We start from the raw sequence: 17,264 nt of genomic DNA, 5'->3' as shown, positions 1-17,264 counted from the left end.
CATATTGTTTAATAATAACAGTTTAATGCATATTTTACACAACCATCTGTTTACATGATGCAATGTCATATTTATACTGAGCTAAAGATATATAAACAGCACAAAACGTAAGGAAGCGTGTGTTTGGTGGAGTATTTCTTTGTTGTAACAGTGCTTCTTGGTAATAAATCTTACACCGTTGGAGCCTGTTCACTTCCCTTTTAAATGGTACCACATTTGTGAGGAGCGTGTGTTTGTGGGAGGAGCAGTGGAGCTGAGTGTGTGGGTTCCATTAAAAATGTGTCAAATCCTCTCTGCCAAAGACAGTTTATTCTGTGTGATGGTGTGGGGCGGCACCTCCCTCACTGGAAAAACGAGGCTTGTCATCATTGGAGGCTTCTCAGTGCAGAGAGAGAGAGAGAAATCCTGTAACCAGCGGCGCTCTCATACCTCCACAGTCTGAGACCGAACTCCATCCTCCAAACACTCGCCCCACAGAGCGGGGTTTATCAGAGACTACCTCCAGACTGTGGGAGTGGAGAGGAGGGAACGACCTGCCAGCTCCTGAACTCAACCCCACTGAACACTTGTGGGATCCGCTTGGACGTGCTGTTGGTGCCAGAGCGACCCGCACAACCACGGCGGCTGACTCCAGATAAACGCTGGTTGAAGAAAGGGATGCCGTCCCACAGCGGTGTGAGACCAGGCTGGTGACCAGCGTGAGGAGGAGGAGGTGGAGGCTGTTGTGGCTGTGTGTGGTTCGTTTGTTAAATTTCCAACATGTTCTCGTTTCTTCAAACTTCAATCATCCAGTCACCACACACCAAACGAGTCAATGGCAGAATAAACTGTGTGTCTTTGGCAGAGAGAATTTGGCAAATCTTTCCTGGGCGTAACCCACACACTCAGCTCCACTGCTCCTCCCACAAACACACGTTCCTCACAAATGTGGCACCATTTAAAAGGGAAGTTAACAGGCTCCAACGGTGTAAGATTTATTACCAAGAAGCACTGTTACAACAAAGAAATAATCTTCAAACACACATTTCCTTACTTTTTGTGCTATGTTTATTTTGCATGGCATTACACTCTTACACTTCTACATTTTTCAAAGTATTACATTTGTACACTTCTCTTAAAATTATAATGTAACTTTATTGTATGTGGTTTCTCCACATGAGAATCATCCGTCCATTTTCTGTTTGGTCTAAAGTGGGCTGAAGAATGCAATCGAAAAATTGATTGAGTCGATTCCGAGAATTTCGACTCTCAGAATCAACGGCAGAGAGTCGCTCCCAGGCGCTCTCGAAGAATCAGTTCTTTCGGAGTCGACTCTATCACTGGACCGGTCGCGTAAAGCTTGTTAATAACGTCTCTTTCTCTTTATTAATATGGAACATAACTACACTGGACCTAACGCTGCTCGTCCCCAGAACTAACCCACAACCCCCTTTACCCAGGGACACAGTCTGAACCTCTGAACCCACACAATGTCTACTTTTTCTAAGGTGAGTTCTGAGTGATCCGGTTCTCTCACGAGCCCTGACTTTATCGCGCTGCTGCAGATACGTTACTAACTTACCTCAGATATTTACCTCACAACAGTGAATATACTGCACCAAAGCTGTAGAGAGAAAAAATACCTCATTATTTTTACGTTTAAACAGTGAACATTCCACTAAAGCTGCAGAGGAAATTGACCTCATTACATTTACCTCAGATATTTACGTTAAAACACTGAATGTATGAGGTTAAGCTAGTTTAGGTAGCGACACCTTTATCTTACCTCAGATATTTACCTCATATTTACCTTACAGCGTCGAACGTATCGCTAATAAAGTTGTTAAAGTTAAAAATATTACATTCGTCTCGTGTTTTTACCTCGGATATGTTCCAAGGCTGAAGGACTAAAATTAATAAAGATACTAATGTGTTTTTTTTTACCATATTTTTTCCTCAAGACATTTTCTTTCCCTGTTTTTACTTCAGATAATATATATATATATATATACGTGTGTGTGTGTGTGTGTGATATTTGAATATTATTCATTACTTTATTTTAAACTTGTTAAACATTGTTCTTTTTCTTGAAAAACCAGGCTTTAATTAAAAGTCTCTATTTTTCATCATTATCCTCTTTGCCTCTAAATCAATTTCAATATGAAAACTCTCCTAAATGAGTCCTAAAGTGAACCCAGTATCGGTGAAGGAACCCTAATTGAGGTTCTCCTCCATGTTGTTCCCATGTTCTCCAAAGCGCAAGAGAAAGACCCGGGAGATGAGGTGTGTGTTGTTTCCGGAGGACGTTACAGAAGCCTTCCACAGGAGAAACTCAGAGAGCTCCAAGAGCACTGGGTCCTGGGAGAGATGTGGCGAGAGCTTCTTGGACTCTGCTGTGGTCAAGGTGAGCTGTCTCTGGTCTAATGAGCGGAATGGTCCCTATGATACAGATGTTCATTTGGGCAGTGCATCAGAAAAAGTGTGTGTGTGTGTATAAGCCTCTTGTGCCGAGCGGGAGCAGTGTCCTGATTCCATGTGGTAAACGGGCGATGGGAATAGAGAATGTGGGTCAGACCTGGGCCAGAATAAAGTCTGGGTAAAGTCTGAATCTAATGTTAAATGTGTAGTGATTTGTTTTCTAGAAACTTCAAACATCTGGACCCAGGGGCAGAGCCGGACAGCGGTTCAGACCGTCATCAACACCAGGTAACGGGTCACTTATTACCACAGGTCAGTGGAGGTGGACCAGGTCTTACCAAAATAAATAATAGATAGATCACTCAAAAATTAATCATTAATATAATTATATAGGTTTTTTTATTTCTTTCTCATTTACTCATTTATTCTTAATATTTTTGTTTTTCTATTGATTATGTAAACAATTCCCATTATCTATTTGTCTATCTGTATTATATATAATTACTTTAAATACATTAATACAGTAAAAATATAAGGATTTGTTGTGACACACACACACACAAGTTTGTTTCCAGATGTTTTCCTGATCATATGGATTTGTTAAATCTACAGCACACTTCATTTAACACATTCATTCATTATCTGTAACCTCTTATCCAATTCAGGGTCGCAGTGGGTCCAGAGCCTACCTGGAATCATTGGGCGCAAGGCGAGAATACACCCTGGAGGGGGCGCCAGTCCTTCACAGGGCAACACACACACATTCACTCACACACTCACACCTACGGACACTTTTTGAGTCGCCAATCCACCTACCAACGTGTGTTTTTGGACTGTGGGAGGAAACCGGAGCACCCAGAGGAAACCCACACGGACACGGGGAGAACACACCACACTCCTCACAGACAGTCACCCGGAGGAAACCCACGCAGACACAGAGAGAACACACCACACTCCTCACAGACAGTCACCCAGAGGAAACCCACGCAGACACAGGGAGAACACACCACACTCCTCACAGACAGTCACCCGGAGGAAACCCACGCAGACACAGAGAGAACACACCACACTCCTCACAGACAGTCACCCGGAGGAAACCCACGCAGACACAGGGAGAACACACCACACTCCTCACAGACAGTCACCCGGAGGAAACCCACGCAGACACAGGGAGAACACACCACACTCCTCACAGACAGTCACCCGGAGGAAACCCACGCAGACACAGAGAGAACACACCACACTCCTCACAGACAGTCACCCGGAGGAAACCCACGCAGACACAGAGAGAACACACCACACTCCTCACAGACAGTCACCCGGAGGAAACCCACGCAGACACAGGGAGAACACAGCACACTCCTCACAGACAGTCACCCGGAGGAAACCCACGCAGACACAGGGAGAACACAGCACACTCCTCACAGACAGTCCCCCGGAGGAAACCCACGCAGACAGAGGGAGAACACACCACACTCCTCACAGACAGTCACCCGGAGGAAACCCACGCAGACACAGGGAGAACACAGCACACTCCTCACAGACAGTCACCCGGAGGAAACCCACACAGACACAGGGAGAACACACCACACTCCTCACAGACAGTCACCCGGAGGAAACCCACGCAGACACAGGGAGAACACACCACACTCCTCACAGACAGTCACCCAGAGGAAACCCACGCAGACACAGGGAGAACACACCACACTCCTCACAGACAGTCACCCGGAGGAAACCCACGCAGACACAGAGAGAACACACCACACTCCTCACAGACAGTCACCCGGAGGAAACCCACGCAGACACAGGGAGAACACACCACACTCCTCACAGACAGTCACCCGGAGGAAACCCACGCAGACACAGGGAGAACACACCACACTCCTCACAGACAGTCACCCGGAGGAAACCCACGCAGACACAGAGAGAACACACCACACTCCTCACAGACAGTCACCCGGAGGAAACCCACGCAGACACAGGGAGAACACAGCACACTCCTCACAGACAGTCACCCGGAGGAAACCCACGCAGACACAGGGAGAACACACCACACTCCTCACAGACAGTCCCCCGGAGGAAACCCACGCAGACAGAGGGAGAACACACCACACTCCTCACAGACAGTCACCCGGAGGAAACCCACGCAGACACAGGGAGAACACAGCACACTCCTCACAGACAGTCACCCGGAGGAAACCCACACAGACACAGGGAGAACACACCACACTCCTCACAGACAGTCACCCGGAGGAAACCCACGCAGACACAGGGAGAACACACCACACTCCTCACAGACAGTCACCCGGAGGAAACCCACGCAGACACAGGGAGAACACACCTGTTTGTGAGGAGTGTGGTGTGTTCTCCCTGTATATCTTTCTCCCCCTGGAGCCCTTTCTCCCCCTCCCCATTGATTTCAATGGAGTACTGTAAAAATGAGTGAGCATGCGTAACAGAAAATATTTTGTCTGTCTGCGTAGTGAGATCTGGAGAAGAGGATGCTGTCCACATTGCCTGGAGCTCCAGTGAGGAGGATCAGTCTGATCATGAGAGCCAGCTCCCACATCATCTCCCCAGCTCAGAGGCCCCAGAGCGGTGCAGGCCGTGCCCTCGGGATGTGGTCAGCTCTTCCAGCAGATGTCTCCGTTTGCTCAGAACAGGAGCCGGTACAGACTCATTCACTTTAAAGAGTGGACTGTTTTATTGGGGTGTGGAGCAGTGACAGAATCACTCTTTATTACTTTAGTTTTGTTGTTCTAGTTGAATTCCTTTTCCTGGTAATGACTTAATGACAGCTGCACATTCTTTTAGACCCATAGCACTGACTTGTCTTTTCAAAGTGGAAGGACAGGGAGAAAGTATTTCTTTACACTTTTAATTAATATTTCAGTTGATTTTTCTAATTTCTCCCAGTGTCTTCATAGGTGTCCTCCAGGTAAAACTGTCCACAAGTATGTGTGTGTGTGTGTGTCCATGTGTGAGGGTGTGAGTGAATGGGTGAGTGTGAAACTGTCCACATATGAGTGACTGGGTGAGTGTCTGGGTGAATATGTGTGTGACTGGGTGAGTATGATAAATTGTCCACAGGTGTGAGTGACTGGATGAGTGTGTTTAATTTCTTTCTAGGTGTGAGTGACTGGGTGAGTGTGTGAGTGACTGGGTGAGTGTGTGAGTGACTGGGAGAGTGTGTGAAACTGTCCACAGGCGTGAGTGACTGGGTGAGTGTGTGAGTGACTGGGTGAGTGTGTGAGTGACTGGGAGAGTGTGTGAGTGTGTGTGTGACTGGGTGAATATGTGTATGACTGGGTGTGTGTGTGAGTGACTGGGTGAGTGTGTGTTCTTGTCTATTGTCCAGTGATTTCACATGGATATCCACTGTAATCTTGAACAGGATGAAGTGCTTAAAGATGATGAAAGAAAGACATTATCTTGATCAGAGCCTACGTTTAATGATTTTAGATTTGCTGCACAAGTAAAGTAACATGCTGCAGAAGTTCATAGTTGATGCTGTACCTGCAGGAGTTTGAACCTCTCTTTACTCTGCTGTTTTGATCATAGACATGGACGACCCTCCTACCATTGATTCAGAGAGTGACAGTGAGCACCAGGATGGCTCTCCTCTCTCAAAGGAGCAGAGTCCTGTGGTGAGTAGGGCTGGGGTTATGTGATTTGGCACCATTAGAGGGCACTGTGGACCATTTCACGACAGGTTTATGAAGTATGGGCCTCTCTTTGGGGATGTTCTCTTAGTCCTGGACTACATCCTCCTTTCAATAAAAAAATCACCATTCAGAGTGCTGTGTAGTCCAGGACTAAGCTTAATTCCTGTTTGGGGAGCCATACCTGACGGTTTAAAAATCTGTTCTCTCTGATTAGTTCTGGGTCACAAACCACACACAGCTGCATCTCAGAATGGTATTCCCTCCCTCCAGGAACTCATGACCTCTTGGCTCCCTCTGTGGAGACACGTACCATTCTTCAGTCAGGGTCTTCTTCAAATCCAGCCTAAAGTCTGTGACCTACGGACACTGTTAAATCCTGGTCCTCTTCTGTGGCACTACTTTCCTGGTCGTACTGCTACATTTACTTCCTATTTCTGTTGTGGCTGCCCATCTTTATTCATTTATTCTTTGTCTGTAACCTCTGTAACTTGGCAACACACCCTGGAGGGGGCGCCAGTCCTTCACAGGGCAACACACACTCACACATTCACTCACACCTACAGACACTTTTAAGTTACCAATCCACCTACCAACATGTGTTTTTGGAGCGTGGGAGGAAACCGGAGCACCCGGAGGAAACCCACGCAGACACAGGGAGAACACACCACACTCCTCACAGACAGTCACCCGGAGGAAACCCACGCAGACACAGGGAGAACACACCACACTCCTCACAGACAGTCACCCGGAGGAAACCCACGCAGACACAGGGAGAACACAGCACACTCCTCACAGACAGTCACCCGGAGGAAACCCACGCAGACACAGGGAGAACACACCACACTCCTCACAGACAGTCACCCGGAGGGAACCCACGCAGACACAGGGAGAACACACCACACTCCTCACAGACAGTCACCCGGAGGAAACCCACGCAGACACAGGGAGAACACACCACACTCCTCACAGACAGTCACCCGGAGGAAACCCACGCAGACACAGAGAGAACACACCACACTCCTCACAGACAGTCACCCGGAGGAAACCCACGCAGACACAGGGAGAACACACCACACTCCTCACAGACAGTCACCCGGAGGAAACCCACGCAGACACAGGGAGAACACACCACACTCCTCACAGACAGTCACCCGGAGGAAACCCACGCAGACACAGGGAGAACACACCACACTCCTCACAGACAGTTACCCGGAGGAAACCCACGCAGACACAGAGAGAACACACCACACTCCTCACAGACAGTCACCCGGAGCGGGAATCGCTCCCACAACCTCCAGGTCCCTGGAGCTGTGTGACTGCGACACTTCCTGCTGCTCCACCGTGCCGCCTTCTCATTTTCAGTCTTAAGTAAATGCTCATTTAGGAGCTCTCCTCTCTGTTAAGAGTTAAAGTTGTAGAAGATATTTCCAGAGTAAATAAATGCATTTATACCATTTATAGTTCCCTGAACACCTTAAATCAACAAAAGGTAGACTTTTAACCTTACATTTACTGCTTCAAATCATTGTGATGCTCCACCGAGCTGAAATAGGGAAAATAGGGCATCTTTTGTTGCTGGTTTGGTGTCAGTACTGCAGACACTGCACTGTGTATCTTTTGAAGGAGGGTTGGAATCTGTAATTGGATCTTTACACCTACATGCGCCTTCATTTATTACATGCAGATCTGTGGCTAGGCAAGTAGTCTCTGCACTAGCTGGAATGCCCCGCCCTTGAGTTGGTGTGGTTGGCTCCTTAGACGTGTGAGGTAGGAAACCCTGTCTCTCTCAATGTGTTTCTGTTTGAAATGCTGCAGTTTTAAAGCAGAAATGCTCAGCCATGGTGCAACATCCTTTATTTACTCAGGATACACCTTCTAACACAAAGACTACCACACACCAACAAGACTAAACACCAACACACACTAACTAGACTGAACACCAACATACACACACTAACTAGACTGAACATCAAGACACACTAATGACACTGAACTTCACCACACACACACACTGACGAGAGTAAACACCAACCTACAAACACTACCGAGACTAAACACTGCAACACCCTATAATGAGACTAAACACCAACACACCCACACTCACGAGACTAAACACAAACACACACACTAACGAGTCTAAACACCAACAAACACACTCACGAGACTAAACACACACACGCACACACACACTAACGAGACTAAACACCAACCTACACACTGTAATGAGACTAAACACCGCCACACACACTATAACAAGACTAAACATCAACCTGCACACTGTAATGAGACTAAACACCGACCCACACACACTATAACGAAACTAAACACCAACCCACACACACACTAATGAGACTAAACACCGCCACACACACTATAACAAGACTAAACATCAACCTGCACACTGTAATGAGACTAAACACCGCCACACACACTATAACGAAACTAAACACCAACCCACACACACACTAATGAGACTAAACACCGCCACACACACTATAACGAGACTAAACACCAACCTGCACACTATAATGAGACTAAAGACCGCCACACACACTATAACGAGACTAAACACCAACCCACACACACACTAATGAGACTAAACACCGCCACACACACTATAACGAGACTAAACACCAACCTGTCTGAGTCCTCTGATTGGTTCTGTGTCCAAACCAACAGGTCTCCTATGGTCTCTATTTCCATTTCCTTCGCCAAAATCACTACTTTTTGAAGTGGTTACAGCAGATGATATTTTTCACTAATTTAATTAATTTATTATTGTTTAATTGATTTGTTATTGTTTTTAGTTGTCAAAGTCCCCACACTACACACTCTGCCCTGACCGATGGCTCCAGTGTTCGAAACCTTGTGGCCGTTTCTCACACACGAGAAGTAAACAATGTGAATGACAACAAATCCAATGCTATGGTGTGCTGACATGTTCTGTTCAGCTCGGGCCGATTGATTGACTGGTTTTCAGGCTTGACGTCAATGTTGTGTTTCATACCCGAGAGTCAGCGTCCACCCCAAACTCACAGGCCGCCGAGTATATGTCGAACATGCTTCATATTAATGGCACACAACTGCTGTGGGCCAGCTGCACTGCGAGAAGAATGGAGGAGTAAAAATGGGACTCTAGATCATCTTTTGCAAATTTCTGGAGGAGGAAATCAGCCTCAACATCAGTCCTGTATTTCTCCTGTAGTTTGGTGTAGTTTGGCATCATTTGTCCTGATAACTGTTCAATATTTTTAATGATTTGCAGAGTTCACTAGTTGAACCGAGGACATTGGGCTGATGAAATATTAATTGAAGATTGATTGAAGTATTAAACTTTCAATCTTCAGCCACCCACAATGTATACGACCCCTCCAAACATTCCTGACATCCTACTTTCTGGAGAGCAAATACTCTTATCTGCAGGCAGCCCTCCTTTTTCATGAGGCAGCTAGGCCGTCCTGTTCCAGTAAGGCTGGGAAATGCCTCGTTACTATGACTCTGCTGAGTACATACACCAAATCTGAACCAACACAGAGTTGATAGAGTGAAGTTTGTGTACTCCTCCATTCAGATTCGCTCACTGCAGGGCGAACACATTTTTGAGTTGGAGCCAGGAACATGGTGTTCTAGCGAGAGGGGGGGACAGAGGGTGGGATCAACTCAGAGAGGGACAAGAAAAGGGGGAGCTTAGAGAGAGAGAGAGAGAGAAAGGGGAGGAAGAATGGGACGAAAAACAGCCAGGGAGAAAGTGTGAGCATGTGCAGTATGACGTCTGCTGGCAGGTAGCCCTGTGGGGTGAAGTGGAGTCAAATAAAAAGAACACGTAGGCTGACAGCGTCTGCTGGAATGTGGATCATGCCTCCACATGACAAGGAGGCAGGTAGCAGTCTGGATTTTTCCACAAGAAACCAGTTCCTTCACTGCATCAGGCGTGTTATCGGTGACAGTGCAGTGTTCTCATGTTCAAACACATCCTCCTACGCACACACCACTATAGGACGCGTCCCCTTAACCCCATTCAGAAGCAAATGCACACTTCCGGTCTCTGAGTTTTAATGATCTGTTACTTCCTGCACGTGTCACATATCTTCAGGTGATATGCCCCACATTGCGACCTCTGTCATGACCACGCTGACTGAGGGAGGTTCAGTTTGTTACGCTAATGTCTGTGATGATACATATCTGTTTGAGTCAGACCCGTTTCCTTGTGAGATTGTTTAAGGCGTGTTTATTGTGTATTATTCTTCTATATTTATGATATTTATGGTCCTCCACTAACATTTGTCTTTTTCAAATATTACAGCAACGTTTCAGGGCCCAACCACATATGCATTTATAGTTTTGTTTCATTTATGTATTTTAGTTTCATACAAATCAAATTATATTAATTACAACCCCAAATTTAGGGATTTCATCGTCTACAGCCCATAATATCATCAAAAGATTCAGAGAAACTGGAGAAATCTCTGTAAGTAAGCCGCAAAAACCGACATCATTCTGTAACGAATATTACCACATGGGTTCAGGAACATTTCAGAAAACCGTTATCAGTGAACACAGTTCGTCGCTCCATCTACAAGAGCAAGTTAAAACTACCACGCAAAGCCTAAGCCATATATCAACAACACCCAGAAACACAGCTGTCTTCTCTGGGTCCGAGCTCATCTGAGATGGACTGACGCAAAGTGGAAAAGTGTTCCGTGGTCCGACGAGTCCACGTTTCAAATTTCAAGTTTCAGATTTTTGGAAATCATCGACGTGGTGTCCTCCGGGCCAAAGAGGAAAAGGACTGTCTGAATTGTTATCAGCGCAAAGTTCAAAAGCCAGCATCTCTGATGCTATGGGGGTGTGTTAGTGCCCATGGCATGGTTAACTTGCACTTCTATGAAGGCACTTCATTAATGCTGAAAGGTACATACAGGTTTTGGAGCAACATATGCTGCCATCCAAGCAATGTCTTTTTCAGGGACGTCCCTGTGTATTTCAGCAAGATAACGCCAAGCCACATTCTGCACGTGTTACAACAATAAGGCTTCGTAGTAAAAGACTGCGGGTACTAGACAGGCCTCCTGCAGTCCACACATATCTCCCATTGAAAATGTGTGGAGAATTATGAAGTGCAAAACATGACTGTTGAGCAGCTGAAGTTATACATCAAACAAAAATGGGAAAGAATTCCACCTACAAAGCTTCAACAATTAGTGTCCTCAGTTCCCAAACTCTTACTGAGTGTTGTTAAAAGGAAAGGTGATGTAACACAGTGGTGAGCGTTGCCCCTGTCCCAACTCTTTTGGAACGTGTTGTAGGCCTCAAATTCAAAATGAGTTAATATTTGCAAAAAAGTTAATCTGTTTGAACATTAAATGTCTTTGTAGTGTATTCAATTGAATATAAGTTGAAAAGGATTTGCAAGTCATCATTTTCTGTTTTTATTTGTTTTACACCACGTCCCAACTTCATTGGAATTGGGGTTTTAAAAAAAGCCTGATGGAACAGTGGTGCAGAAGGTAGTGCCTCTGTCACTGCTCCAGGTTCACCCCCTCCAGGGTGTGTTCCTGCCTTGTGCCAATGAATGAATTTAATAAAAAAGCCTACTGAGATGCCAAAATTATTTTTTGCACACAAGAATGTACTGTAAAGAGGAACGGGCTAAAAGCATTGATTGGGATGTAAAGATTGAATGTTCACAGCTGGTGAATATCTGTATTTAGTAAGGAATGATTTTTATTAAAATATGTAGTGAATGCAAATAAAGAAATGTGTTCAGGAAACTCAGAGACACAAAATAACAGCAAAAAATCAATTACAATCCCCCTTTCTGTAAAATCAGTGATGATTTGATACTAATACCTGCTACACACTACAAAAAAGTCAGGACGGGGGGCTGTGTTTCCACTGAGATCCATCACCTTTCCTTTTACTGACACTGTTTAAGCGTTTGAGAACTGAGGAGACCCAGCGCTGCAGTTTGGGTCTGTGGTCACTCGTCTGAGTCTCCTCTCAGTGATGACCATAGGAGGCAGATCTGGACTGAACCGTGTTCAGTGACAAGTTTTCTGAAGTCCTCCTGAGCCCCCGTGTCTATATTTATCACAGCAGTGTTGTGGTTTCCCCTGCAGAGATGTCTGAGGGCTGGAAGGTCAGGCTCATTCCGTAGTGGCGTCTGGCCTTGTCCTACTCTGAGATTTCTCTGGAGTTCCTGAATCATCCACAGTGTTACAGATAATAGACAGTGGTGCTGTGAAATGTTCTGTCTGAGCTGTTTGACTCTCTCACAAATTTCAGCCTAAAGTGGTGACCACACCCCGCTCTGCTGCAGAGACTGGTGCGTTGGTTAATGCTCCCTTTTTTCACTTCTATATTCCCTTGCTGATAGTGGTCTGAGTCAAACAGTGGAACTCTTCAGTGTTATTTTGCCTGTGTCCCAACATTTTTGGAGTTGGTTGCAGGTTTAACATTCACTAAAACTGAGCTCAGTGCAGTTAATTCATGTTGCGTAGCCTGATATTTGCCTTTTCAAATGGAACACAAACTACTTGATAGACCTGTATTTTTGAATATCAGTTTTTAAATATGAATTGTTAGCGCTTTTTTGCTTAAAGAAATGTCTGTTTGACGTCAGGTGGTGGCTGAGATCTCAGACTACTCCTCTTCTGACAGCGAGAGAGCTCCAGGAGAGAACAGTCGGCTGGATTTCTCTGCTTTGCAGCCCACAGAGCACCGCCAGAGATCAGTCAGCGAGTGGGTTCGCTCTGCACAAGTACTGCTCCAGACACCTCAAAAAGAAATAGACAGGACCTCAAAGACACCTGAGGACTCTGGCAAAAAGAGGCGCAGGTTTGAATGGTATGGACCGTGTCTTCCTTTTTAACAGTGTTACATGTGTAAGGAATAAATACCTGAAAGACTGAAGTTTAGTGCAGTGCTGGACTAACCAGTGCTCCTGTCACACCTGCACTGTAATCCAGAAATGTTCCGGAGTTTTCCCGGACGAGCTCTGTGTGTGAACGCAACCGCCCACAACATTCATCCCAGACATCACCCGGACTTTGTCCTCCTCGCGCCCTGGTAAATACTCTGGGTGAAATCTGAGTCAGCGCATGTGAGAACGGAGTGAGAAATGTTCCGGAGGTTCTCCTGCACATGCTGCACAGGCTCCGCCCCCAGGCCTAAAGCATGTGTTTCATTTCCCGCTGCGAGGGCGCTTCTCATGCAGAAAATCTCCCACTGTGCGCTGCATGTGTGAACGACCGCTCCGGGACGTCTCCTGACCCAACACTCCGGAGTTTCTCTAGAGATTCTCCAGAGTTCATGTGCGAAAGAGGCACAAGTAATAGCCTTAATTCTTATCTCATGATTTAAAGTGAAGAAAACTCTGCCCCTTCTCCACAAGGGAACACAGTTCCGGGTATAAATCAACCGTCTGTGAACTGCTTTGGTCAAATTCCCATAAGCTCCAAGGCAGGGTTCTCCCCCTGCGTAAAAAAACCTGTTGAGAACGCCTGCTTTCAGCGCCTTTAATGATAATGAGCCACTGTTCACCCTGTCCCTAGTGCGCAGCAGTGAGGAGTGAAGAGCAGGTTTTTCTCTCGGCTTTTAGTCCTCAAGCTTTAGTGTAATTCCGTGGTAAATAAATAACGCACAGGGAATAGTCCTCACTTCAGGGTTCGACATGTGGACAGTCCTGTCGTAACAAAACAGATGCTGTTGATGAACTTGGGCTTTACATTTTCAAAGAACTCTTTACACTACGTCTTTTGTATTTTTGCAGACGTTGTGTCTGCTCATGTCCAGTCCTGCTGACAAGTGAGCCGCCTGTAGTTTACGAATGTGAGAGGGCTGAGGTTTTAACAACATGTGCTAAACGTGCCCTATACACAGTGTAAAACATCAGTCGTAGGGAAGGGTCAGAACTGACCCACAGACTTTTCAGTGACAGGAAAAGGTTTCTCTCGCACTGTTAGATTCTGCCACCTCCCTGACATTTTATACCAGTCGTACACTACAAATAAAGTGACAAGCACACAGCTGGTTTAGACCATTTCCCCCACCCAGTGTGTGTTATCAAAGCAAGTGAAGGCAATATCAAACACAGTTATTCACTCTCAGAAGTTCTTTTTTCGTTGTGCAAGTCATTTCAGAAGAAAAACCCATGAACAAAAGAAATATATTTGTATGCAGTTGTGGGTAGGAAGGGTCCCCCTATTTTTGGGGGTCCAAGTGTTAATTAGAAGAGTAAGGACCCACGGTGCCCCCTGTAATTTCAACCATGCTTGTACATTTTAATATTTTGTATACTTCTTAGGAATTATTAAGGTGTGATGACCTGCTGCTGCTGATCTGAACTGAGTTCCTTTCAGAAAGGCGTTCTCTAGTGACTGCCACATGCTTGTGATGTTCAGATAGATGTGTGAATGTGTGTCTTGTGTCTCTTTAGTGGCGGACTTGCAGAGAGGCTGAATAGGCTGCAGTGCAGACAGAGGTCAGCCATAAGCTTCTGGAGACACCAGTCTGTGTCCGGCATGACCTCCGCTACAGGTGAGAGACACACTTTAGGAAGAGACAGATGTAGGGTTCTAAAATATGAAATCTAAAAACTGTGAGCACTGTTCACGATTTGTCAAATGTTTTCATGCCATAACCCTAAGTAAGAAGTTAAAATTATGACTGTATTTAGGAATTACGAGGAAACCCACGCAAACACAGAGAGAACACACCACACTCCTCACAGACAGTCACCCGGAGGAAACCCACGCAGACACAGGGAGAACCCACCACACTCCTCACAGACAGTCACCCGGAGGAAACCCACGCAGACACAGGGAGAACACACCACACTCCTCACAGACAGTCACCCGGAGGAAACCCACGCAGACACAGGGAGAACCCACCACACTCCTCACAGACAGTCACCCGGAGGAAACCCACGCAGACACAGAGAGAACACACCACACTCCTCACAGACAATCACCTGGAGGAAACCCACACAGACACAGAGAGAACACACCACACTCCTCACAGACAGTCACCTGGAGGAAACCCACACAGACACAGAGAGAACACACCACACTCCTCACAGACAGTCACCCGGAGGAAACCCACACAGACACAGAGAGAACACACCACACTCCTCACAGACAGTCACCTGGAGGAAACCCACACAGACACAGAGAGAACACACCACACTCCTCACAGACAGTCACCTGGAGGAAACCCACACAGACACAGAGAGAACACACCACACTCCTCACAGACAGTCACCCGGAGGAAACCCACGCAGACACAGAGAGAACACACCACACTTCTCACAGACAGTCACCCGGAGGAAACCCACGCAGACACAGAGAGAACACACCACACTCCTCACAGACAGTCACCCGGACCGGGTCTCAAACCCCTCCAGGACCCTGGAGCTGTGACAGAGACACTACCTGCTGCTCCATTGTGAGATTTTTTTGTAGAACTACAAGTGCTCTTGTGTGGCCAGTGGAACTGGGAGAATGGACAGTGAGTGCAGTTTACTAGTCACTTGTCATATTTTGCACTGCATTAAGTTGCACATTATGCCCTTTAATCCTCACCTGTATGTCATTCGCACAGCTCAGTTTCTTTTAAATAAGTATTAAACGTTATATTCTTTTTCTCTGTGTCTTTGTTGTACAGTTTTAGATTGAATTCTTTTTTAGTTTAATTTGATTTATTTTGAGAATATCTATATATTTTATTATTATTATTATTTTTTTTCTCTTTCCTATTTCCTTAGCTCTTGTATTTTGTTAACGAGTGTGGACAGTCGTCAGAGCGTTTCACTGCAAGTCGTACTGTGTATAACTGACTGTATGTGATTAATAAAGTTGGATTTGATTATTAGTGTGTGCAGCAGGGCAATGTAAACGTTTATGGAACATTATATAATTAATTCACTGCTAATTAGTTTCAATTGCATCAGATCTGCCCTGGAACCTCTAAAGATCAGGCTCTGTTTTGACATCCCACTCACACCCATCGTCTGGGAGCAAACTTGTCTGTGCGCGTTTTTTGCTTGTTTTTTAGACAACAGGCTCTTATTCATGAAAAACGTGCCCCTTCGTTACATCATTTCAGAAGCTCCTCACGCCTGTTAATTAAGTGATTATGAGGAGTTACGTTAGCTCTGTGGTTGTTTTTTAGTTTTTTGTTTTTATAGCTATTTTTAATTGTAACAAAGGGTGGCACAGAGGTGCAGCAGGTCGTGTCTCTGTCACAGCTCCGGGGGAAATGGGGGTTGAAGTCCCGCTCCAGGTGACTGACAGGAGTTTGGTAGGTGGACTGGAGACTCAGAAGTGAGTGTGTGAGTGTGTGTCACCCTGTGCAGGACTGGTGCCCCCTCCAGGGTGTGTTCCCGCCTTGCGCCCAGTGATTCCGGGTAGGCTCCGGACCCACCGTGACCCTGAACTGGATAAGGGTTACAGACAATGAATGAATGAATGATGAATAATTGTAACAAAAGACAATGTGTAAAACACAGTCTGAGCTCTGATTTCTCTGCGCTTGGTGTGTGTTTCTCTGTTAAACTCCGTCTTTGCTCTCTCAGGTAAATGCGGGTGCAGCTGTGATTGGAGAAACTCAATCAAAACAGTGCTATTTCTCCGTGTTTTCAGACTTTTGCAGCCCACAGAAAACTGACTGTCAAAGGCCATTTGTTCTTATTGAGCTGAAACACATCCATGTTCTTCACGTTGTTGCTGCGCATTGTAGCCCCCTCTCCCCCTGTTCCTCAGCGCTCAGGACCCCCACAGAGCAGGTGTGATGTGGTGGTGGATCATTCTCAGCGCTGCAGTGACACTGACGTGGTGGTGGTGTGTTAGTGTGTGTTGTGCTGGTGTAGAGTGGATCAGACACAGCAGTGCTGCTGGAGTTTTTAAACCCCTCAGTGTGAATAGTCCACTGATCCGACAGCGTCCTGTGCAGTGACAGACGAGCTACCCTTTTTGTCTCCTCACTCTGCCATTTTTGAGAATGATTTAAGGGCTGCTCTGTTTTTTTTAAATAATATAAGAGCAGCACATTTCTAATGATATGTTTATTTTTTGGAGCATGTTTTGGAGCTAATTTCCTACACTTTTCTCACAGTGACTCTGGCTTCAGACCTTTCAGCTGGAGAGAAACACGCTTGTCGTAATTGAATGTGTTCTATTTGTTTCTGGGGGTGGGGGCGTATAT

At 45.9% G+C, this 17,264-nt stretch overlaps 1 protein-coding gene across 5 annotated transcripts in view; it reads left to right on the top strand.

Annotated features, from left to right (window-relative positions):
- Positions 1-1,273: 1,273 nt before the first annotated feature.
- spidr (scaffold protein involved in DNA repair) overlaps positions 1,274-17,264 on the top strand; it is a 57,272-nt gene continuing 41,281 nt past the window's right edge. For all 5 annotated transcript variants that reach the window (XR_010804326.1, XR_010804325.1, XM_066682514.1 and 2 more), the window contains exons 1-7: positions 1,274-1,487; positions 2,237-2,383; positions 2,622-2,685; positions 4,881-5,066; positions 5,959-6,044; positions 12,685-12,908; positions 14,500-14,600. Coding sequence is in view for 3 of the 5 variants with exons in the window: in XM_066682514.1 (XP_066538611.1) it covers positions 1,470-1,487; positions 2,237-2,383; positions 2,622-2,685; positions 4,881-5,066; positions 5,959-6,044; positions 12,685-12,908; positions 14,500-14,600 (826 nt within the window). In the remaining 2 variants the exon portion in view is untranslated. The remainder of the gene's footprint in view (positions 1,488-2,236; positions 2,384-2,621; positions 2,686-4,880; positions 5,067-5,958; positions 6,045-12,684; positions 12,909-14,499; positions 14,601-17,264) is intronic.

The sequence above is a fragment of the Hoplias malabaricus genome, chromosome 10 (genome assembly GCF_029633855.1).
Source record: "Hoplias malabaricus isolate fHopMal1 chromosome 10, fHopMal1.hap1, whole genome shotgun sequence".
Classification (NCBI taxonomy): Eukaryota; Metazoa; Chordata; class Actinopteri; order Characiformes; family Erythrinidae; genus Hoplias; species Hoplias malabaricus.
This window is presented reverse-complemented; position numbering and strand designations above follow the sequence as displayed.